At 40.1% G+C, this 24,127-nt stretch overlaps 1 protein-coding gene across 1 annotated transcript in view; it reads right to left on the bottom strand.

Annotated features, from left to right (window-relative positions):
- The window catches only part of LOC124722738 (Down syndrome cell adhesion molecule-like protein Dscam2), a 202,553-nt gene that overhangs the window by 116,854 nt on the left and 61,572 nt on the right, over positions 1-24,127 (bottom strand). Inside the window, exons 5-7 of the mRNA XM_047247880.1 lie at positions 9,534-9,673; positions 8,136-8,404; positions 2,126-2,277 (exon numbers count right to left, since the gene is read on the bottom strand). Of these exons, the coding sequence (XP_047103836.1) occupies positions 2,126-2,277; positions 8,136-8,404; positions 9,534-9,673 (561 nt within the window). The remainder of the gene's footprint in view (positions 1-2,125; positions 2,278-8,135; positions 8,405-9,533; positions 9,674-24,127) is intronic.

Raw genomic sequence — 24,127 nt, 5'->3', positions numbered from 1 at the left:
GCTGGCTTATTAAGCCAACAGTCCTTCAGTCCTTATGAAGTCTTGATACACGTAATGAATGACATTTTGCCCCAAAAGCCAATTAGGGTAATCTTTCTATTCTCAGACTGATGTCAGCCAAATGACCATTTTCAGTCTTTATAAAGTCTTGATACACACAATGAATGACATTTTGCCCCAAAAACCAGTTAGGGTAATCTTTCTATTCTCATACTGATTTCAGCCAAATGACCATCTTCTAGCAAGCAACCATCCTAAAACATTAACAGTTTACATTCAAGTTTTTGTATGGACATTGACACAGTCAAATACCATAGGTTTAAGGAATAGGTAAAAAGTTGAACTATTTGTGGTATATTATAACTATAGTGAGCAATTGTTTATATCTATAATATCCAATAACTATTTCTGTTTCAAAATGGTGGTAGGAAGAGAGATTAGGGTACAATGATCCACCGATAAAGATGTTATTAGGGGTGGGACACAAACTCAGGACATGAATTTTCTCTCAGTCTTTTCTCAATAGGAATTTCAGCCTTCAATTTAAGGAATCTAGGAAACCTAAATCTTAATCTGTAGATGTGGATTTGTAAATCACTTCTTCCTAGGGTAACTTCACTTTCCAGTAACAAAATTTAACCAACTGTGGAGTTCTTTTCTCCTAAATGTGTGCCTTGTCTTTCTCTATGATAAAGCTGTGCTACATAATACCTTTTACTCCATCATTCTTGCAATCAAAACTGTGTGACTGTAAATGTTCTTTACTATATTCAGTGTCTTATGAAGAGATCATTTAAAAAAAAAAAAAAAAAAAAAAAAAAAAAAAAAAAAAAAAAAAAAAAAAAAAGATTACTGAATGTTCATTATCCAGAAAACAGTATGCATAACTGTTTAGGAGTTCATCTTCCTGGGAGAAAAGGTCACTAGTGAGTTTTTGGGCATTCACATCACCCTGACAACCTCGCAAATAACTTTATCCAGTTGCATTAGTTCTCATCTGCTGTGCAATGTCCATAAATTTCAGCTAGAGTTCCCAAAAAAGGCGAACATCATGTGTTGAAACTAACATTGCTATCTGATCGAAAAGTCCACAGATTTACTGCTGATCGATTGTGCTGCACACTATTTTGATGAAAAGACATGCTGCTATAATTAGGTAAGCTGACAGACTGACTTGGGTGTGCATGGCCATCTTACATTACATACTCAGCCCTCACTGGCCACTCCCTATGCAATCAACATCCAAAGGCTCACATTGGAGGCCAACGAGGTGACTGTGTTGGCAGCTGTTGTTGGTAACACCCAGTGTGGCTATAGAAACATGGATGTAGGCACTTCATCTTCCCTGGCTACCAGCTAGTTATGTTTGCTGGATGACTTCTTAATTAGACCCACTGCTGGATATCGAGCCTTGGTGGGACTACAGCTGCAGTTCCAGTTGGCGAAACTCCCCTGGTGTGTGTCTGTAACGATGCTGTATTAGTATTTCAACATTTGTGCTAAAATACTGGTGCTGTAGTTATGTGAGTCCCAGACAAACAGTGTTTTGTGACTACAGACTTGTCAAGATACATCAGCCAAGTGTGAAAATCGCTGTCAAGAAGACCAGCAACAATGATGCACACTGTTTGTTCAACATATGTCTTGCCCCAATGGCACAGAATCTGGTGTGCCCTAGTCATTTGAAAACCAGAAACTGAGGTTCAATTGACACTATAAACTAACAGTACACCTGTGGACTGTACAACCAACTAATATACCAAGAGAAACTTAAGAACCACTGTGTTGCCAGTGCTTCCCAGGCAAATGCCTAACAAATGTACATTTTCCACTTAAGTTAATAGTACCGGTGAGCCCTGAAGATTTTAGATGAGATATTACTTATAAGTAATGATGCCAGATAAGCTGTACAATTGATAGTCAATAGCAGAAGTAATAAAAAACTGCAGGTTCATGGGAAAAGAAAAATACTTACTTCCTTTATTTCTGTTTCCTGATGTGCGTGAAAAAGAGACCAAGATATACCATTATTCAAGCAAACAGAAAAGAAATTACTATTCTCCAAGATATTTTAAAATAATGTGTTAAGTTTCTACACACACAAAAATATGGTTTTTTAATTTACCTTGAACTTTCACATAATATGTTATCTCATCTTTCCCAAATTTGTTTTCCACAGAGCATGTGTAGTTTCCAGCATGTGAAGCTCTTACTGGACTGATGTAAAGCTGCCATTCATCATTAATTTTCACACTGCTGTCTTGCACTGGTTTTTCACTGATTTGCAGAGAGTTACATTTTATTGTTAGTGGTAATGTTCTTACAACTGATGCAAAGTCATATACTTTGTCTTACATGGTAATATAAACTATTGTGTCAAATTTGCAGTTAAAAAAATATAACACTGGGTGATTGTAATAGGTTTGGAATGGTAATTCTATAGTCACATCATGTTCCTGAAGTTCTTCTTTCTGTTTGAAGTTCATGGTCTGTGAAGCACCTCATTACAAGTTCATTTTGTCAAAAACTTATTGAGACATAAGGACAACTTACAGCAACAGAAACTAACAAAAATTGCAGTGAAACAGGTAAAACACATGCAAGAGAGGTCCAATACATAGCTGACTATTATAAATTAATCATTATGAAAGTCACAGATAGGCACAACAAAAAGCCTGTCACAAAATACGATTTCAGCCAATGAAGCCTTTGTCACAAATAGACAATAGACACACATACACACACTCTCACACAAATGCAACTCACCCACACATGACCATAGCCTCTGGCAGCAGAAGTCACACTATAAGCAGCAACAGCAATGCATGATGGGAGAGGCAACTGGCTGGGGGTAAGGAGGAGGCTTGGGCAGGGAGGGGGAGGGATAGCAGGGTAGAAGTGGGGGATGATGAAGTGCTGCTGGGGAGCATGCAGGGACAAGGTGGAGAGAGGTTAGGGCACTTAGGTGCAGTCGAGAGGTTAGACGGTATGTGGGGGAGTGGTAGGATGGGGGAGGGGGTAGGGGGAAAGGAGAAAAGTAAAAAGACTGGCTTTGTTATAGGAATAGAGGGATATATATTGCTGGAATGGGAATATTGTTACATTCCATCCTGGATTTCCCATTGTTTTATAAATTAATCACTCTTTGTTTCTACAAGAGTTCACATTTATTTCTGTAGTTGACGTAGCTCTTTCCAAAGAATAGATGGATTTGACATGATCTGGATCCCTACAAGTATAAATGTGAGCAAAAACATGGAAGAAGAACTCTACACATACCTATTAACAGTGAAAACCGCAAAAAGATACTTGAGAAACAAGTATACATGATAACTTAAAACTAGAAATGTGATTTGTAAAATAAAGGGATTTCAGTACTCCACCAAAATAATAAATCTTATGTTAAACAGTCAAACATTGAAACAACTGACACATTAGGTAGTCAAGTTCTGCTCTCACACTCTACCACTTGGATCTTTTATGCATTAATTTATTAATTCTTCTACTAAAGAAATCAATATGTGGTGTTGACTATGGACAATTGCAAAGAATTTAAAACTAATAACATTCACACTCAGTGAAGGATTTCTTCATACTAGCAGAATATAATTAGTATAATGATTCAGAAAGTCCAGAAATACATCAGGGCATTCTTGAGAACAAAAGTTTTATTCTAAAAGTCAGTTAATAAACTATAATACAACCATGAGCATCTGCAAGGGAGGAAGAGGGTGTACTTTCCCCTCCGGTTTCTGGGATACAGACCTTTTATTCTCAGAAGGATGACGGTTCAATCCCGCATCTGACCATCCTGATTTAGGTTTTCCCTGATTTCCTTAAATCACTTCAGGCAAATGGTGGGTTGGTTCCTTTGAAAGGGCACGGCCAACTTCCTTCCCCATCCATCCCTAATCCGAGGAGACCAATGACCTCGCAGTTTGGTCTCCTCCCCCAAATCAACTCAACTCAACCTTTTATTCATTACAAAATTCTTATTCCTTTCCAAAAATAGCTGTCAAGTATGCAGATTCATCATTGGTGAATGCAACATAAAACATTGTGAGTTTAGTAAATATTAAGAAACTTGACTTTGCTTGATTGCCAGTCTTTCCATGGGAGATCATGCCATTCCTTACATGTGGCACAAATTTTGGCACTGTTTTGCAGTCATCACAGTTGGTAACATTGTCAAGATTAACCTTTAACTAATGTAGTGGTAAACTTGGTGCAGTCAATCTGACCTCTTAATTATAGGTGGATGTAATGTTAACAATTTGAATCCCTTTGAAATTCTCTGTTTTGCATATGACAGAGCCTTTAATACAATGCAAATAAACATGAAAATACAAAACATTAACATTAAATAATTATTGATAAACTGGCATTCAGATATGTTTACTGCACATCTTGTAAATGATACATTTATATGTTTTTCATTAGTTAATAATGAAATTAATGCTTTGATAGATTTTGTATTTCTTCTTGAAGAACTAAGGGAACAAAAAATGTAACATTTTTAACCTGAAAAAATACCTCATGAAAAATCAGAGCCCTCCAAATCACAATTTTTCACAACAGTGCTTTCAGACCTGGGAACAGTACTGCATGCATATTGGTCTCTTGCAGATGTAGCAAACATCAAAATCTTCCTTTTCTTAATGGTTGGGCAGATTCTGTACATTTTCCTATTCCTAGAACATAATTCTGCTTCCATACTTCTTCTGTTGGAGCATCGGGCCTAAAATCCGGCGGGTCATTAGTTGTAACTCCTGCGGAAGTTGTGGGTTCTGAGCTTGTTTTTGCATATATTTCAGCACAAGACTACAGGCCAGCTATTTCAAGAAGATACCTCTGTTGACAGGAGCTTCATCTGATCCACTCTTCTGAAGAACAAATGCAATTACTGTGCTGATGTCCAATAAACAGTAGAATAAATACATCGGTCAACGATGAGTTCTTCGACAGCAGGAGTTTATGGGGCACTTTTTGTCCAGTTCATCGACACCTCCTTTAGTGGCATTTTAGTATGATATCATTTTTGGTTTCTGAGAAGTCAAATCCTCAGTGGGGCTATGATCCATGGAAGAGACAAGAAGAACTGCTTTGTTTGTCTTTGGCACATGCGACAACAGAGTGGTACCTTGCGTAAAACCGTACAAAGACAAACCAACTAGTCTATGCTTATTTGGTTGTAAGGCTTGTGGAATCTCTCTCTTATTCTTTTTCAGAGTTACTAAAAAAGTCAATTGTCTTTTCCTTAACTGACTATAGCCTGTATTGAGCTGAAAAAATTGTCAGCAGTAATGTTGGGATTACTGCCATAGACTGGTTTACAAAATTGGAACAGAGACTGCATTGGTACCATCAGTTTCTTATCATTGTCTGGCAAAGTATCACCATCAGAGCCATTTCCAGTGTACATATACCCATTATAAAAGTAACTGGTTCTTGCATCACACAAGAACATTATTTTTAAACAATATTTACTAGACTTCTTTGGCATGTAGTCCACAAATGAGCATTTACCATGGAAGGAAACTAGTTGCTCATTTACAGTAGCACATGTACCTATATTGAAATATTTTTGGGAATTTTTCACAATTTTTCTACAGAGAAAAGAGGCTGCTGCCATTTTGTCAACTTTGAGACACTCTTTTCTAGTTCAAAATTCATCAAACCATAAGCAGTTCAGCAGCATTAGGAAATGGTTCCTAGACATGACACATCTGAAAATTTCCTGACATAAACCATCAGTTGAAAATATATAATTTACATTTTCGTCATTGTATTTAAAGACAGAACATATCAGAAGTCCTAACAAAGTCAAAAGTTCATCCAAATCCAGGTACTGAAGTTCAGCTTCACTTTTGTCATATTACTTCCGCCTGATGCAATCTATTTTAGCATTTGTCCACAGTAGGATGTGATCAAGAACTTTGTCATCAAAATAGAGATGTCATAATGAAAATGGGTGTTTTGGATCTCCTGTAGTCAACATGGTGGATGGAAATTTCATGATGATGTTATGGCGAGGAGTTCTAACAGCTCGGATCAGAGGCACTTTGGCCCATTTGTACTGATCCTTGCCATAGAAGTAATTGCTTCTCTGTTGCTCAGAACATCAATCACTACTTTCATCAGAGTAATTTTCTGTTGTACTTTGTTCTGACAGAGTGTCATGCTCACTCACAATGGGTTTAGGTTCTTCAGGATTATCGTCACAGTCACTATTGTCTGATTTGTCCAACCATCTGCTCACAGCTTCCTCAATGTTTCAGTCTGAAGTGTTCACACATTGTCTGCTACTTGCATCAGATCCTTTACCTGTAGAAATACTAGGTTCTGCCATATTTCAAAAGCTGTGAAATGGAAAATATCGAGAATATGTAAGGAAAGAAATTGCAGAAAAAATTACACAAACAACGTAGTACAGTCAAAATGAAGGTGAGCGATTTTCAAAAGGATGTCACTCACATTATAGAAGCTCTGGAATAACACCACATGCATTGCTGGTCCACTCACAACTAAACTCAAAGCTAACAAGCTGACGGACGTAATAATGGGTAGGGAACTGGCTAAATTGCAATTGTTGACAAAAGCACGAGGTCAAATAGACTGCACCATGTTAATTAAAGGTTAAGTCCCCATCTGTCCTCTGTCCCTTCCTTACAAAGCCATTATCATTGTGTCAGCCAGCACAAAGTAAAATATGGTTACAGTATACCTGCCTGACATCTTTTCCAAATTCCCACAAGGGCAGCCCCTTCATATGGTGTACAACACTGTCATCAAGTATCTTAACTTTTGTCTGAGGACAAAGACGACAACCAAAGCTTGCCCAGATTACTTTGTATAAGATTCTGAAGAAAATGGCCAGTTTATTTATTTTTGGTGCATTCATTTATGCTTCATCTATCAACACAAAGCAACATGCAGCTACTGAGCTATGATTTCTGCAGTCCAGTTTCCAAGGATGCACAATACTTTGCCAAGCTGGTAAGATTTGACAGTACTGGTTCAGTCACAGCTGTTAAGAGTCTGCTCTAAAGGATAATTTCATGGCTGTTTTGGAAGGAGTTGCACGTGCATGTTGTCAAATTTAAACCTTGGGTTACCCTTGCAAATAGCTGCCAAAACATATTTTGTTCAAATTTTTGTAATATGCTCCAGCATTAAAAAATAAAAGCCATTAAAATGATTCATTTAATTAATCAACATCAGATATTAAATTTCATAACCAATAAAAGTGCTTTCTTGACATCATAGTTAAACAAACTTTTTTTTTAACATTTATTCTCTTTCTTCACTTTAATGACTATTAATCTGTGGCATTTGTTACTAATTTTTTATTTATTTTTTATTTCCAAAAGGTTTTTCTGAATGAATCTGATTTTTATGTCTATTTCAGATGTTTAATTTTCAGTATCAGTCAAACATATTGGTATATGAATAATACTTATGAATATTTTCTAGCTTTATTTCCTAACTTGCTGGGAGAAACATCAGGGCTTATCATCTTGTCAGTGACAGTTTCATTAGAGATAGAGTTCGAATTCCAGTTGCGGAAGCATGGGGAGTTAAATTGGCCATGTCTTTTCAAAGGAAATGTCCCATCATTCACATCAGTCAATTTAAAGAACCTACAGAAAACCTAACTCTGGATAGGTGGATGGGGTTTGAACAACCATGAAATGGATTACCACTGCACCACTTTTCTCAGTAAACTCGTTGGATACCCTTGATTCAATTACATGAGAATGCAATTTCAGATGGTTAAATTAGACTTTTATATTCCCACCAATAATATAACAATGTGTACTTTGCACAGACCAATGAGAGATGCTTAGTTTTTTAGTATCAGAGTAATCTATCTTTGAACAAGTACTGAATGGGTAACTGTCAAATATTTGAGATACTGTGAGTATTGTGTACTTCCATTTATATTTAGTTTGTGAGGTACAAAATGTATGAAACTTACCAAATGAGTTATATCTAAACTGATAGTTTTAGAATCTTGTCCTCTCTTGGATAAGTGTTTGCAGACATCCATTATTACAAGTATTCTCATTTCTTTTGTTTGTCAAATGATTCAATACATTCTGAAACATATGTTACTCACAAAAACAAATACTTACTTCTTTCTCCAGTGGCGAAGTGGTGCCGGTTCTCCAACATAGTTACAAGAGAGGTGCAAGTCTTCATGAAGTACAGCTATCACCTGTTGTGTGAAAGATGCTATTTGTGCAGGTACATGACTTGCTGGAGCCTGCACGATATGTCTGGACCCAGCACTTTCTCCAACTGCTGTAAATGCTGACACCCAGAATTCATAACGATGATGCAACTCTAAATGAGTGATAGTGTAAAAGGTCTGCTCAGCAGGGATGTCAAAGCTGTCCTTGTCCTAGAGTGTAAGATTACATATTAATCAATAAACAGATAGATATCATATTCATAAGACAAATGGTACTCAGAGAACTAGATAGCAAGGAGAGAAACTAAGTTTCCTCTTGATACCATAAATATAGCAATACAATTAAAGTGCTTTGTAATGAGTGATGCACACAACAATAAATTTGTAATAAGGGGGATACTGTTCAAATCCTGCCCCAGCATTTCAGATTTAAGGCTCCCACATTTCCAAATTAAAATCACAATGATTCTTTCTAAATCCTACAGTAGCTTTTTGCCTCTCTTTTCTTTTTTTCATAATATTTCAATTTATTTCAATTCTTGCTGTACAGTTAATGACCTTAAAGTCAAAGGATGTAAATGATAAGAAGGAAATATTTGTAATTAAGATGTTGCTTTTGCCTTGACATTTCAAGAATAAATGGGTGATATTTGTTATTATGGATACAGATTTAATGGATGGAGGTTATTTCAGTTTCATGCCCATTTACTACATTCCTTTCATGCAACAAGGAATAATTGAGCATGAGCTATTTAGAGTAATGGGGACATTGCAAATTTTTATGAGAAATATGATGACCTTTTAGGTCAGGAACCAGTGCCACAATTTTGACCACTCAGATATACATTCTCTTGTTTCAAGTTGGATAAAAACTGGCAAAAATGGTGATTATATTCAAAAGTGAAAAATGAAATCCAAATGTTGTAGCTGTCATCCTATGTATATGGTATATACTTTTCTTGTAAAATAAAAACAGAAAAGTAGGAGGCATTACCTTCTGACTGACTCTTGTAAAACAAATACAAAATGTGTTAGAAGTGTTAAATGCTAATGCAAAATTTCCACTGGTTAAAAAAGTTGTTCTAGAACGAAATCTGTAAGTAATCATAGAGAGAATTCAACTTTGCATTAAATAACAATGCAATTACAAATGTAGCAGCAAACAGAAATACAGAATTTAAATCTGAAAAATTTTGAGCATCACTCAGGAAGCCACAAAACTGACTTCATTATGTTACTGATGTGAGCAGGTTTGATAGTCAATTTCTTGTCTTCATAGTATAAGCTACATCAGCAAAAATGTTTAGACTTTAGTGAAACCAAATTGCACCATACTAACCAAACCTATTCCATCCAGTGATCTCACATACACTTTGTACTTCTGGATTCTACCATTTGGGTAGTTTGGAGGTCTCCAAGAGACTAGAATTGTTCTTGAATCCATTATAAGAGCCTTTATGTCTGCAGGTTCGCTGGGTACTGTAACATATTTGACAAGGATGGTCAGTACTGCCACATTTGTAAAATTTATTTTACATGTTGGTTGAAACGTTGAAGGAAAAGGAGGAGAGATGAAGGGAAAGACTGGCAAGGTTTAGAAAATGGAGAGAGTCACAGAAAAGTTGCTCAGAACCCTCCGTCTGGGAAGACTTACTGGACAGGATCAGAAGGAAAGATTGATTGTTGGTGGTTGCACCAGACAAGATTTGAAAACTTGAGTACTTCAACGTGGGATGTAGGGTAATAAGCAAGACACAGGTTACTGCAAAACATTGTGCAACCTATTCTAGGTGTGGTGGGCAAAATGTCAACAGAATGGATCTCATTTCAGGGCATGGTTTTAGGCAGTCATAGCCTTGTCAAAGCAGCTGATGAACACATTCAAGATCAGGATAGTACTGACTGACAAGAGGTGAAATCCTATGTTGTTTTCTAAGAGGGATCAGTGGTACCAGTATTGGATGTGATGACCTGGGAAACTTGATTTTCAACTAGGCTGACTGGCCCCTACCCATGTGACACCCCTGCTACAAGACTTGCCAAATGCAGCCTCCTACCACCATCTGTAGCAGCCCTATAACTGGCAAATGAATACTATCAATGGGAGAGTCACCTGTGAATTGACACATGTTGTGTACCAGCTATTATGTAAACACTGTCCTTACATACTGGTACGACTACCATGAAGTTGTCAGGTAAAATGAATGGGTACGGACAGAGGGTGTATAATGGTACAAAACTCTGTTGTGGAACACACTTTAAAACATAACAGTCATGACCTTGATACCTGTTTTACCTCACATACTATCTGGATTCTCTCTCCTGACAGCAGTTTCTCAGAACTCCATAGGTGGGAACTGGCATTACAACATGTATATGTTCTTCATCACTGACCTGGCATAAATTTAGATGAATTTCTATTGACTCAGCATTTTTTCAGTAACAATTCCTTTCCTTCACTCCTTTTTATTTTTCTATATCTCTTATTTTCCAACCAATCTAATTTTCCTCATCTCCCTCACCTGTCTACCATATACAATGTACTTAGCTTTCCACTCTTATTGACTCTTGCCCAATGATTTTTCAGTAATCTGTGTCTTGCTTATGATCCTACCTTCCACCTCTAAATTCCCAAGTTTTCAAATCTTATCTGGTGCAGGCACCAACAATCACTATTTCCTTCTCATCCCTTCTAGTAAGTCTCCCTTGACCTGACATTGTGAGCCCAACTGTAACTCTCTTGATTTCCTAAACGTTGCTAACTACTTCTTTCATCCCTCTTCTATTCCCTTCAATCCTCTGGCCAGAAGGAGCCACTAGCCCTGAAAACTTGTGCATTTCAATATCTTTTATAAGTGTTTTTTCCTACCACCACATGGAAAGTGTATTTTTAAAATTATCCATTCTACACTCCTGGAAATTGAAATAAGAACACGGTGAATTCATTGTCCCAGGAAGGGGAAACTTTATTGACACATTCCTGGGGTCAGATACATCACATGATCACACTGACAGAACCACAGGCACATAGACACAGGCAACAGAGCATGCACAATGTCGGCACTAGTACAGTGTATATCCACCTTTCGCAGCATTGCAGGCTGCTATTCTCCCATGGAGACGATCGTAGAGATGCTGGATGTAGTCCTGTGGAACGGCTTGTCATGCCATTTCCACCTGGCGCCTCAGTTGGACCAGCGTTCGTGCTGGACGTGCAGACCGCGTGAGACGACGCTTCATCCAGTCCCAAACATGCTCAATGGGGGACAGATCCGGAGATCTTGCTGGCCAGGGTAGTTGACTTACACCTTCTAGAGCATGTTGGGTGGCACGGGATACATGCGGACGTGCATTGTCCTGTTGGAACAGCAAGTTCCCTTGCCGGTCTAGGAATGGTAGAACGATGGGTTCAATGACGGTTTGGATGTACCGTGCACTATTCAGTGTCCCCTCGATGATCACCAGTGGTGTACGGCCAGTGTAGGAGATCACTCCCCACACCATGATGCCGGGTGTTGGCCCTGTGTGCCTCGGTCGTATGCAGTCCTGATTGTGGCGCTCACCTGCACGGCGCCAAACACGCATACGACCATCATTGGCACCAAGGCAGAAGCGACTCTCATCGCTGAAGACAACACGTCTCCATTCGTCCCTCCATTCACGCCTGTCACGACACCACTGGAGGCGGGCTGCACGATGTTGGGGCGTGAGCGGAAGATGGCCTAACGGTGTGCAGGACCGTAGCCCAGCTTCATGGAGACGGTTGCGAATGGTCCTCGCCGATACCCCAGGAGCAACAGTGTCCCTAATTTGCTGGGAAGTGGCGGTGCGGTCCCCTACGGCACTGCGTAGGATCCTACGGTCTTGGCGTGCATCCGTGCGTCGCTGCGGTCCGGTCCCAGGTCGACGGGCATGTGCACCTTCCGCCGACCACTGGCGACAACATCGATGTACTGTGGAGACCTCACGCCCCACGTGTTGAGCAATTCGGCGGTACGTCCACCCGGCCTCCCGCATGCCCACTATACGCCCTCGCTCAAAGTCCGTCAACTGCACATACGGTTCACGTCCACACTGTCGCGGCATGCTACCAGTGTTAAAGACTGCAATGGAGCTCCGTATGCCACGGCAAACTGGCTGACACTGACGGCGGCGGTGCACAAATGCTGCGCAGCTAGCGCCATTCGACGGCCAACACCACGGTTCCTGGTGTGTCCGCTGTGCCATGCGTGTGATCATTGCTTGTACAGCCCTCTCGCAGTGTCCGGAGCAAGTATGGTGGGTCTGACACACCGGTGTCAATGTGTTCTTTTTTCCATTTCCAGGAGTGTATTTTATATTTTCAAAGACAGATTATTTTTGTTTATTTATTTTCTATATTGTTTCATAACAATACAAATACATCTACAGAGATCATCAACATGACAGTGAAAGGATCCTGACAAATTATTTACACAAAATAAGAGTAAGGAGAATGATTTCAAACTTACAAATCAACTGGTAGTGAACTTCCCTCATTTACCCTTATGGAGATTTTAAGGGCATTACGTATTGAAAGATCCATATACCTCACTTGCTAACTGACATTGTATTGTATGGAACTGGGCACGTAGAAATGGTGGAGAGGCTTCATCCCCACCGTAGCCCTCAGTGGTTTACAATCCCACCACAGGCTACAGCAGTCCACTCACCCCACTGCCACCCCACACTGAACCCAGGGTTATTGTGTGGTTCGGCCCCCAGTAGACACCCCCCCCCCCCCCCCCCCCTCCAAAATGTCTCACACCAGTCGAGTGTAGCCCCAATGTTTGCGTGGTAGAGTAATTATAGTGTACATATAGTGTACATGTACATGGAAAAATTGTTTGCACAGCAATCGTCAACATAGTGTAACTGAAGCAGAATACAGGGAACCAGCACACATTCACTGAGGCAGATGGAAGCCTACCTTAAAAACCATCCACAGACTGGCTGGCACACTGGACTTTGACACTAATCTGCCAGGCAGATTCGTGCCGGGGACCGGCATTCCTTCCTGCCCGGTAAGCAGTGCGTTAGACCGCACGGCTAACTGGGTGGACCTAACTGACATTACATTAATTTGGTAATTCCTGTTCTAAGATAATTATAATTTTTGTTATTTCTCTGGGTCAACAGTTTGTTACTTGAAGATGTGACTATAATGTCATGATACTAGTTGTGATTAATAAATCTTTTTGAAGCAACTGTTGGAGTTTTCACCATTTCAAACTTATCTAAATCCACTGGTTTTCAAAGATTCATGTAAACATTTATGGTGTATCCCTAAGGAAAAAAAGAGGATGAGGTCAATGTGTGTGATTTCTCTTACACACAGAAACAGAAACACACACACACACACACAAAACTTGTTGTCAACAACATACAACTTAATTTAGGAATGCTTGTACATCTACATCCACATCTATACTCTATACCTGTGACCATCTGTGCTGCCCTTCTCTGTATATGTTCAATATCCCTTTTAGTCCTATTTGGCATGGGTCCCACACACTTGAGCAATATTCTAGAACTGGTCACATGAGTGATTCGTAAACAATCTCGTATGTAGACTAACTGCACTTCCAGGGTGTTCTACCAACAAACCGAAGTCTACCACCTGCTTTAACTACAACTGAACTTATCCGTACAAAGTGTTACACCCAGGCATTTGTATGAGTTAGCCAATTCCAACAGTGACAGGATACTATGCTTTTTTTTTTTTTTTTCATTTTGTGAAGTGCACAATTTCACATTTCTGAAAATTTAAAGCAAGATGCCAATCTTTCCACCACTTTCAAATCTTATCAAGATCTGACAGAATATTTAAGCAGCTTCTGTCAGACATTTCTTCATCACAAATAACTGTCTCATCTACAAAAAGTTTGAGGTTACTTTTAATATTGTTTGCAAGGTCATTGATACACAACATAAACAGCAAGGGTCTCCCCAGGAGACTGCTGAAGTTACTTCTACATCTGACACTGACAATGACTTCCATAGTAAATTCCAACTTCTTGCTATGTTTAAGAAGCAGTGATCCATTTATAATATTTAGCTAATTCACTATTTATAATACTCAGTGAGAGAGGAAAGCATTTAAACCTTTTTTCCAAATGCTATTTGCATTTTTGATAATTTTATTTCCCATCTCAAGATGTGGAAAACACAGGTGTTCCAATGGAGCATCCACCTAGTCTTAATGGTCCAACAAGGTTTCTCCTGCCTCTTTCACATTCCTGAGTCTTTCATTTCACTACATATTTCTGCCATTATTGTTTTCAGTGTCTCTAACTGTATTTCTAGAAAGTCTAACTCAATTTCCATTATTCCCTATTTACACTATGTGATCAAAAGTATCCGAACACATGGCTGAAAATGACACAGTTTCATTCTTCCATTCTTGCAGGCATACATTCAATCATGTGCTGGAAGGTTTCTTGGGGAATGGTAGCCCACTGCACTAAGGAGAGGTATTGATCTCTGTTGGTGAGGTCTGGTACAAAGTCGGCATTCCAAAACAACCCAAAGGTGTTCTATAGGATTCAGGTCAGAACTCTGTGCAGGCCAGTCCATTACAGGGATGTTATTGTCATCTAATATCTCTGCCACAGGCCATGCATTATGAACAGGTGCTCGATTATGTTGAAAGATGCAATCGCCATCCCCGAATTGCTCTTCAACAGTGGAAAGCAAGAAGGTGCTTAAAACATAATTGTAGGCCTGTGTTATGATAGTCCCATGCAAAACAACAAGGGGTGCAAGCCCCCTCTATGAAAAACACAACCACACCATAACACCACTGCCTCCAAATTTTACTGTTGGCACTACACACACTGGCAGATGATGTTCACTGGGCATTCGCCATACCACACTCTGCCATCAGATCACCACATTGTGTACCATGATCTGTCACTCCACACAATGTTTTCCCATTGTTCAATCATCCAATGTTTATGCTGCTTACACCAGCAAGGCATTGTTTTACATTTACTGGCACAATGTGTGACTTATGAGCAACTGCTTGACCATGAAATCTAAGTTTTCTCACCTCCCACCTAACTGTCATAGGATTTGCAGTGGCTCCTGATGCAGTTTGGAATTCCTGTGTGATGTTCTGGATAGATGTCTGCCTATTACACTTTACGACCCTCTTCAGCTGTTGGCGGTCTCTGTCAGCCAACAGATGAGGTCAGCCTGTACACTTTTGTTTTTTATGTGTCCCTTCACATTTCCACATCACTATCACATGAGGAACAGTGGACCTAGGGATGTTTAGGAGCGTGGAAATCTTGCGTACAGATGTATGACGCAAGTGACACCCAATCACCTGACCACATTCGAAGTCCGTGAGTTCCGCGGAGCGCCCCATTCTGCTGTCTCACAATGGCAAATGACTACTGAGGATTACCTGGTGGTAGGTGGCAGCACAATTCACCTAATATTAAAAACATATGTTTTTGGGGGGTCCGGATACTTTTGATCATATAGTGTATATTGTTTACCTCAACCCCTTATTCTTTCTCCTTACTTTCTTTCTAGATTTGCTTTTATTTCATCTCCATTTGCTCCTTATTATTACCCACTGAATTTAGTCTCAGCATCTGACCATCAATCTACATCTAGATCCACAGGCAAACCCACACGCTATCATACACTGTGTTGCAGAGGGGTGATAGTGTACCAGTATCAAGCTATTTATGAAGTGTTCCCTCCTTAGGTGGTATGTGAAAAGGAAAAATGATTGGTATGTCTCAGCACAAGTTCTAATTTTTCCAGATATTTATGGCAATCAATTATTTGATTCTTGGTTTATTTTGGAAAATGTTAGAAAAAAACTTTTATATCAAATACAACATTTTTCCTGTAGTGTTTGCCACATTATGTTATTTAACATTTTGGTGGTGCTATCACTATAGGAAAATAAACTTCTGATGAACTGCATAGCAGTTTTTCAACCCATTCCTATCTCCTCTAGTAAGTCCTCCTGGTGATGCTTCTACACAAATGAGCAATACCCATGTTTCACCCTAACTCATTCTGAAATAAAATGCATAGATACTTACAATGTAGGAAAAGACAGACTGCTACTTACAGTAAAGATGCCAAATTAAGTTTCAGACAGTCACAATTAAAAGATGCTTACACATAAGCTTTCAGCCACAGCCCTCATCAAGAAAAGAAAGAGAAACACACACCACTCATTCACACAAGCGAGTACACATCATGCACACATGACCACCAACTGGTATGTGTTTCTATTTCTTTTTTTGATAAAGGCTGTGGCCAAAAGATTATGTGTAAGTGTCTTTTGATTCTGCCTGTCAGCAACTTAATGTGTCATCTTTACAGTAATAAGCAATCTATCTTTTCCTCATTGTTAATATTCCATAGTATGACAAATAGATATTTGAAGCTTGCAGCTGATTTAATTGTGTTGGTCCAGTGAAAGTTTAATAAACAATGTTGGGTCTGCTCACCTATTCAGTAGAATTAAATCCACATGGCTGGTCAGCTGCTAGTCTGCACCAACAGCTAATCATCTGAAGTTTTCTTCAATTTTGCAATTATTATCTAACGATAGAACCTTCAGTTTATAAATATTTGCAATCCTGGAACAGCTCCTGAAAGCTATTAATGTTATTATTTGTGACAATATCCACAAAACCCTACTATGAATCATAAATCCACATTTTTCCTTTATTGTGTGCTCTCACACTACTTTAACTAAGAAGCTATTTTCTGAGAACTGGAAGTCACTAGCTTTAGTGTGTATTATTACTCTGACAGCAGATTATACTGATTGTCTTGAAAATCAAATTACACATCTGCCTGCACGTGTAGGGTCATTAACATTCGCAACACCACTCACCAGACGGTTTCCATGGTGGTGTGAAGTATTTTTGAGCAGTGTTAGCAAGATAGTTTGGTTTATAATCTGGTATAATCCTTGTATAATGTGGTTGTGTGTGCAATATTTTGTAGACACTGACCTACAAAGGGAGAAATGATTATCACAGTAAAATAAGGGAAATCAGAGCTTGCATGGTAGACTTTTTTTTCTGCGTGCTGTTCGAGACTGGAATAATAGTGAACTATTGTGAGTGTGGTTTGATAAACCCAGGTACTTAAATGTGATTTGCAGAGTATCAATGTGGCTAAAAGAGGAATGTGATGAAATTGAAGAACTGGACAGGAAAGGAAGATACGACTTACTATACAACAGAGTAAAGACTATGACATGGGAACAAAACAGAGCAGGAAGTGCTACTATGGAAATTTTGAGTAAAGACGAAGAGGTAGTGTATAAAGATCGTGACGATGTCCTCCAGAGATGGGAAGAATATATAAAAGAGCTATATGACACAAATAGCAAACCAGAAACTCTGGAACTTGAATCACACAACAGTGTAAGTGATGAAGAGAAAGGACCGACCATCATAATGGAAGAAGTAAAGTCTGCTATTGCTGCAATGAAAAATGGCAAAGCAGTAGGTACAGATACAATACCGGGAGAAATACTAAAATGCTTGAACCACAATGGAATAAGAGAAATATTGAGGTTATGTAATAAAATATATGACAGTGATGAATGGCCTGAGGACTTTTTGACAACAGTAATGATTCCATTGCCGAAAAAACAAGGAACCAAGAAATGCAGCGAGCCCAGGACAATCAGCCTCATTTCACATGCAGCCAAAGTGATGTTAAGAATAATTAATAAAAGACTTGAAAAAGTAATAGAGGAGAATCTCGGCAAGGAGCAGTTTGGCTTTAGACGGAATACGGGCACCAGAGATGCAATAGGGCTCCTACGAATCTTAGGAGAAAGGTTTATTGAAAAAGGAAGAGACCTATATATGTGCTTCATCGATTTAGAAAAGGCATTTGACAATGTGGTTTGGGACAAGCTGGCGACTATTATGAGGGAAAAGAGAGTGGACTGGAAAACCAGAAGACTTATAAACTCATTGTACCTTAATCAAAAAGTTTCAGTTAAAGCGAGAGGAGAAAGTACAAACTGGATCAGACTAGGGAAAGGAGTAAGACAAGGATGCTGTTTATCACCTACTCTTTTCAACCTGTACTTGGAAAATATGATTGACCAATGCTCATTAGATGACAAAGGAGTAGAAATTGGAGGAAGAAGAGTAGGGTGCTTGAGATTTGCTGATGACATGGTCCTTCTAGCCACAGGGGAAAAAGAATTACAGGATTTGGTGGACACCATTGCAACTAACGGAAAAAAATATGGAATGAAAATTAACACAAATAAAACAAAAGTATTGGCAATAGGAGGAAATAAGGAACTAAAAATTGTGCTGAATGGAGAAAAACTAGAACAGGTGCAAAATTTTAAGTATCTTGTAAAGCAGGATAGACACCGACTGGAAGTGCACCACAGAAATTAAAACAAGGATAGCAATGGCAAAAGAGGCGTTTTATAAGAAAAGGAGAATCTTCTGCAGCGGTATGGACAGAGAACTCAGAAAGAGACTCATAAAATGTCTTGTACGGAGTGTTCTTCTATATGGCGCTGAAACATGGACTATGAGGAAAAAAGACAGAGAAAGGCTGGAGGCTTTTGAGATCTGGACATGGCGGAAGATGGAAGGAATAAGTTGGATGGACAGAGTAAAAAATGAAGAGGTACTGAGAAGAGTGGGAGAGAAAAGGCAGTTACTAGATGTAATAAAGAGAAGAAAAAGAAATTGGATTGGGCATATATTAAGAAAGAATGACGGACTGATAAAAACAGTTTTAGAAGGTTATGTAGAAGAGAAAAGGAAGCAAGGAAGGAAGAGATTCCAGATACTGGATGACATGATGGACGGTACAACATACAGCAGCCTTAAGAAGGAAGCAATGGATCGCAGAAAATGGAGAGGCAAAGGACCTGCTAATATAGCAGATAACTGATGATGATGAATGTGGATGTAGGTGTAGACGTGTGTCACACTACGTCATGTCAGCTACATTAATGGTACATCCCAGTGTACCAGTTAGGGAAATCCACCTCATTGTGACCCACAATTAGCATGACAACATCAGCAAGAAAACTTTTCATTCTGTTCCAAGTTGCTATGCACTAAAAGTGCAGACATCTTGTACTGTGCCTATTTATTATACCAACTGCCTCACATGACTGTGCCTCAAGGATTCCATCAAGTGATGTGTACCTCCAGTGTTTCCAATGCCTTAACTGACAAACAGTGCTGAAATCTAAACCATGTATCATACTTACACAATGTTACTTACCCTGGCATGCTACAACAATGGCCACCACTGATTGAGCTATTACTGGAATTCGTGCAAGATTCAGATCCATGTAGTTTAGTTTCAGATTCTGGTGCTTGGTTCGCACTCATTACGACTAGTCCCATGACAACTACCACATCCACGCCATCTGTACTGTAACTGCTATTTAAGAATGCAACCACCATGAATAATGTAAAGCACCAGTCTGTGCACTACTCAGATGCCATTATGGGGCCTGTAACCATGCTGTGAGTACTTCATAACACCTCCTCTGTTGTATTGCTTTGCAGCTTGTTTTGCCCACATTTGACCTGTATGTCACTTTGAGAGACTGTTCCTCAGCCCAAGCTACCACTGTTTCAACCAGAACAATTGGCCCTTTGGTCTGCAAAAGTTGAATGTGTATTTTGATCACTAGGAATTTTGGGCAACAACTCTAAGTTTGTGGTGTTGATTAGCCACACGCTAAGCATACTGACATCAAATATGCAATGGTCAAATCTGCCATGCTTCAGCACTTATCTTGCATCCCTGAATAACAATTTCAACAAGCAGTCTATGATGAACAACTCACCAATAAAACACTGTCTCAGCTGTAGTGCCAGCTGTGAACATTACTGGCAAACTATACTTGATTGCTGCAGTTCCCTGTCACTGCATTATGGACACTTTGGACTGTTAAACTTCTACCTCAGCTGCAATTTGCTATGATTGTATGTGAAGCAGAACTGCCTGCCAAGAAGATGTGCATCATCGATAGGATGTTCACTGTACTGCAACATAGGCAGCACATTAATTGCAAGGACACAATATCCCTGCACAATGTTAGCTCTCTCTTACTGAACAGCCCCAACCTGAGCCACGATGGTGATGTTGCCATCTCCAACCCAGGTGCCATCCTATGACCTGAATGCAGCACTACTCTCTCAGTTGATAACACCACACTGCCTGCCACCGTCACCTTAAGTTTTGCTGGTATCCTGCTCAGTTTGGTGCTGCCACGTATAACTGCCATTCTGCTCGTGCTGTATGTCAAGTCATGTTGATACAGGATACAATGTCAGCACAGTATTGAAGGACATCTTTCCAGTGCTCCCTGACACAACAGAGTCACAGCTCCATGGCACCAACAATTTTCAGATCTCCATGTACAGAACAGTACATCGTGTTTTACAGTGCAGCATGGATTTGCAGTGGCTATGGACATCAGCAAACCTGTGGTGGGGATTCACTTCCTCCAATATTTTCATCATTCACTGACATTGGAGCACACTGCACTTTTCACCACAAAACCCATTGTCTCATCTTGTGGCTTTCTGGTCTGATGCCACCTCATAGTGCACACACCACTGACATTCCTCCTTATTTCCTAGCCACAACAATGACACATACTCAGTCATGTTAAGAGTGCATGGTGACTGTGTATGCTATCATATCAACATACCAGCTTTACCTGGAAGCACATAAGGTTTCTGAGATGTTCATGCTCCACACTGAAAATGCAAGCCTGTTCCAACATATTCATGGCATATCTGCTGCACTTGCACGAGCTGTATGAGATGCTCCCGTTTATAGCTGACATGACCTCTATGTCTATGACTCCAACCATGGCCCTGCAACATTGCCTCGATCTTAGGCAATTATACCACTGCTGCTTTTGGCCACACCACAATCACACTCAGATTAGTATGACACTTTCTGCATGGTAACCAGTGCATTGCCTGAGTGTCCCACCCTCTCTACCTTGCAAGTAAATGCTCAGTAATGAGACATCCACAACTGTATAATGCACTGCATTCTCATGACCTCTGGCTCACCCATCTGCCACAAAGTATGCCATGTTGCCCTGGCTCTTCTATGGGCAGTGAAAGTGGCAGTCAGGGAACTGCTGCACTCAAGTATAGTTTGCCCCTCTGACAACTCCTTGGTCTCCCCTATCAAACTAGGACCAAAAAAGGACTGCTCTTTTAGACTTGGTGGTAATCACAAGCTCTCAATGCTCAAACAATACATGACGGTTACCTCTCCCTAACATTCAAGACCTTACATATTTCCTTGTAGGTGCAACTGGCTTTAGTGTTTTTGACTGTAGAAAGGCTTACCTTCAAATACCTACGCATTGGAACAATGTTTCTAAGACTGCTAGTAACACATGTTTTGGCCCCTTCATGTTTATTTTCATTGAAAAATACAGCCTAAACCTGCCTTATTCCATAGTGATGCCTCTAATGTTTGAATCAACTGGCAAGTGATTCCTGACACTCATGCCTGCATCCTCTGTGAAGTCTTACAAAACAGAATCTGACCTCTCATCCCCATGTCCACATGTGTCACCCAATCTTCAGCCATCTTTATAACCTAGTGTTTGACAAATGGGGGGTCAACCAATGGTGCGGCTTGTAACTGAATGATTTGCTTGGCTGAACATCAAATGTGAATGGTCACGGGCTTGTTTGGTGTGCCAACTTAGCAAGGTCTGTCACCAACACAGCTTCCTCTCAGTTGCTTTGACATACCATGTGCACGATTTCTCCTCGTGCAACTCAATCTCATTGGCCCCCTCCCAAATTCGGTAGGCTACAAATACCTACTGCCAATAACTGATCGTATCTCATGCTGGTTTGAAACTATGCCTCTGAAAGACATCACAGTGGAACCCACTGCTTGAGCTTTCATCAATGCATGGATATCTCACTTTGGTTGCCTGGAAACAATTACCATAGACCAAGGGAGACAATTCGAATCCTCTCTATTTGATGCACTCTGCCACCTCTGTGGAATTTCCTGCAATTGTACAATGGCATACCACCTGCAGAGTAATGGGCTTGTAGTGCAGTGGCATCACACTTTGAACACATGCTCATGTGCCATGACACACTTTGGATAGAGGAAGTGCAGGCTCATACCTTCAACATCTTGCTCAATGGGAAAACAACAGTGGCCTCCTTGCACAGGCTCAAACTGGCATGGGTCCTCTGTGACTCTGTCACTCCAAGCCTCATGAATTCTGACCCCATCAGAGGCCAGGACTCTGGTGAAAGCAGTCATATCACATACAGTCTCTGCTGCAGTCAATGCATATTTTTTATGTTGATATGAATACCAACCAGCTGTCCATGAGGATGAATGGTCACTGCCAAACTGTGGTACAACATCAGCTGAACACAGCATTCTTGATTATGATGGCTGAATCACAGCCCAGGCTATCTAGATCCTCCCCTCCACCAGTACCATTTCTGAACTGTACAGATGAGAGTTATCCTTACATCATATTTCCTACTCCTGAAATAATCTGGGCTTCAACCTAAGGTAGCCTGCTCTCCCCACACAATCCACCCAATAATTTCTGCCCACAATGTCCTATTACCTCCTTCCAAGTCATGTCCCCTCACTCTCATTGTGTGTCACTCTCTGTCAAAGCACCCACCAGTCTTTTCCCCTTCTCTGCTCCTCCTATTTTCTGCTCTCTGTTTCCCCACCCTCTCCATCCCTCACTGCCTCCTCATGTTGCACACAGCAGCCTTGTCTTGCCACCATCTAGTCCCTGCACACTCCACCAGGCAGTGCTGATTTCTTTCCCCCCACCCTCCACCAATACCCTGGTGTATCCACCCCATTTCCCACCCCACTCCAGAATGCTGCTTCCATTCAATGCAGTTGCATTCTGGTCAGAGTAGCCAGAGACAGTGGCCATGTGTGCTTGAGGAGCACTTGCTTTTGTGAAAGTGTGTGTGTTTCCTTTCTGAAGAAGGCTTTGGCAAAAGCTCAATGGATAACAGTATTTTAGTTCTGGCTGTCTGCAACACAACATATAATCTTTATGGTTGGTTGGTTGGTTTGGGGAAGGAGACCAGACAGTGTGGTCATCGGTCTCATCGGATTAGAGAAGGACTGGGAAGGAAGTCGGCCGTGCCCTTTCAGAGGAACCATCCTGGCATTTGCCTGGAGTAATTTAGGGAAACCACAGAACACCTAAATCAGGATGGCCAGACGCGGGATTGAACCATCGTCCTCCCGAATGCGAGTCCAGTGTCTAACCACTGCGCCACCCCGCTCGGTAATCTTTATGGTGATTAGCACTCTATCCTTTCCGTAATATAGTTTATAAAGTAACTGTTTTTTGATTTTTTACAGTGGTTTATATTTGCTTCATAATTTTAGGTTCTGTTTTCCAGCACATATTATACCACTCCGTATAGCTTCTTTTACATCTTCTTTGAGTGCTTACAATAAACTACATGTGTGCAGTTTTTGTTGCAAAGTACAATTTAATTTCATTGTCATTGGTTCATTGGTAGATACCGAGAAAATACAGTCACTATACAGTGAAGATTGCTTATATTACACATGTGCATCTCACTTTAGAATAGTGCTCAGGTGTGTAAGGCTAATACCAAACAGTATTACCTCAGGATTTTTAATGTATTTAAAGACAAGCAGCACTAATGGTCACAAGTTTGTCTGTCTCTTAGGAGAGCATCACAGAAATGATGAAAGACCTGAACTGTCAGATGCTTGAATATAGATGCCAATTATCCCTCAAAAACCTACTCACAGAGTTTCAAGTATCACTAATATGTGAGAAATGTGCATCAGACCTTTACATATCACTCCTGTAGGCAGTGCAGAGATAAGAGTAGACTAATTACAGAACTT

This window comes from Schistocerca piceifrons, chromosome X (assembly GCF_021461385.2).
Source record: "Schistocerca piceifrons isolate TAMUIC-IGC-003096 chromosome X, iqSchPice1.1, whole genome shotgun sequence".
NCBI classification, from domain to species: domain Eukaryota; kingdom Metazoa; phylum Arthropoda; class Insecta; order Orthoptera; family Acrididae; genus Schistocerca; species Schistocerca piceifrons.
Note: the sequence above shows the minus strand (reverse complement) of the source record. Positions and strands in the feature narration are given on the sequence as shown.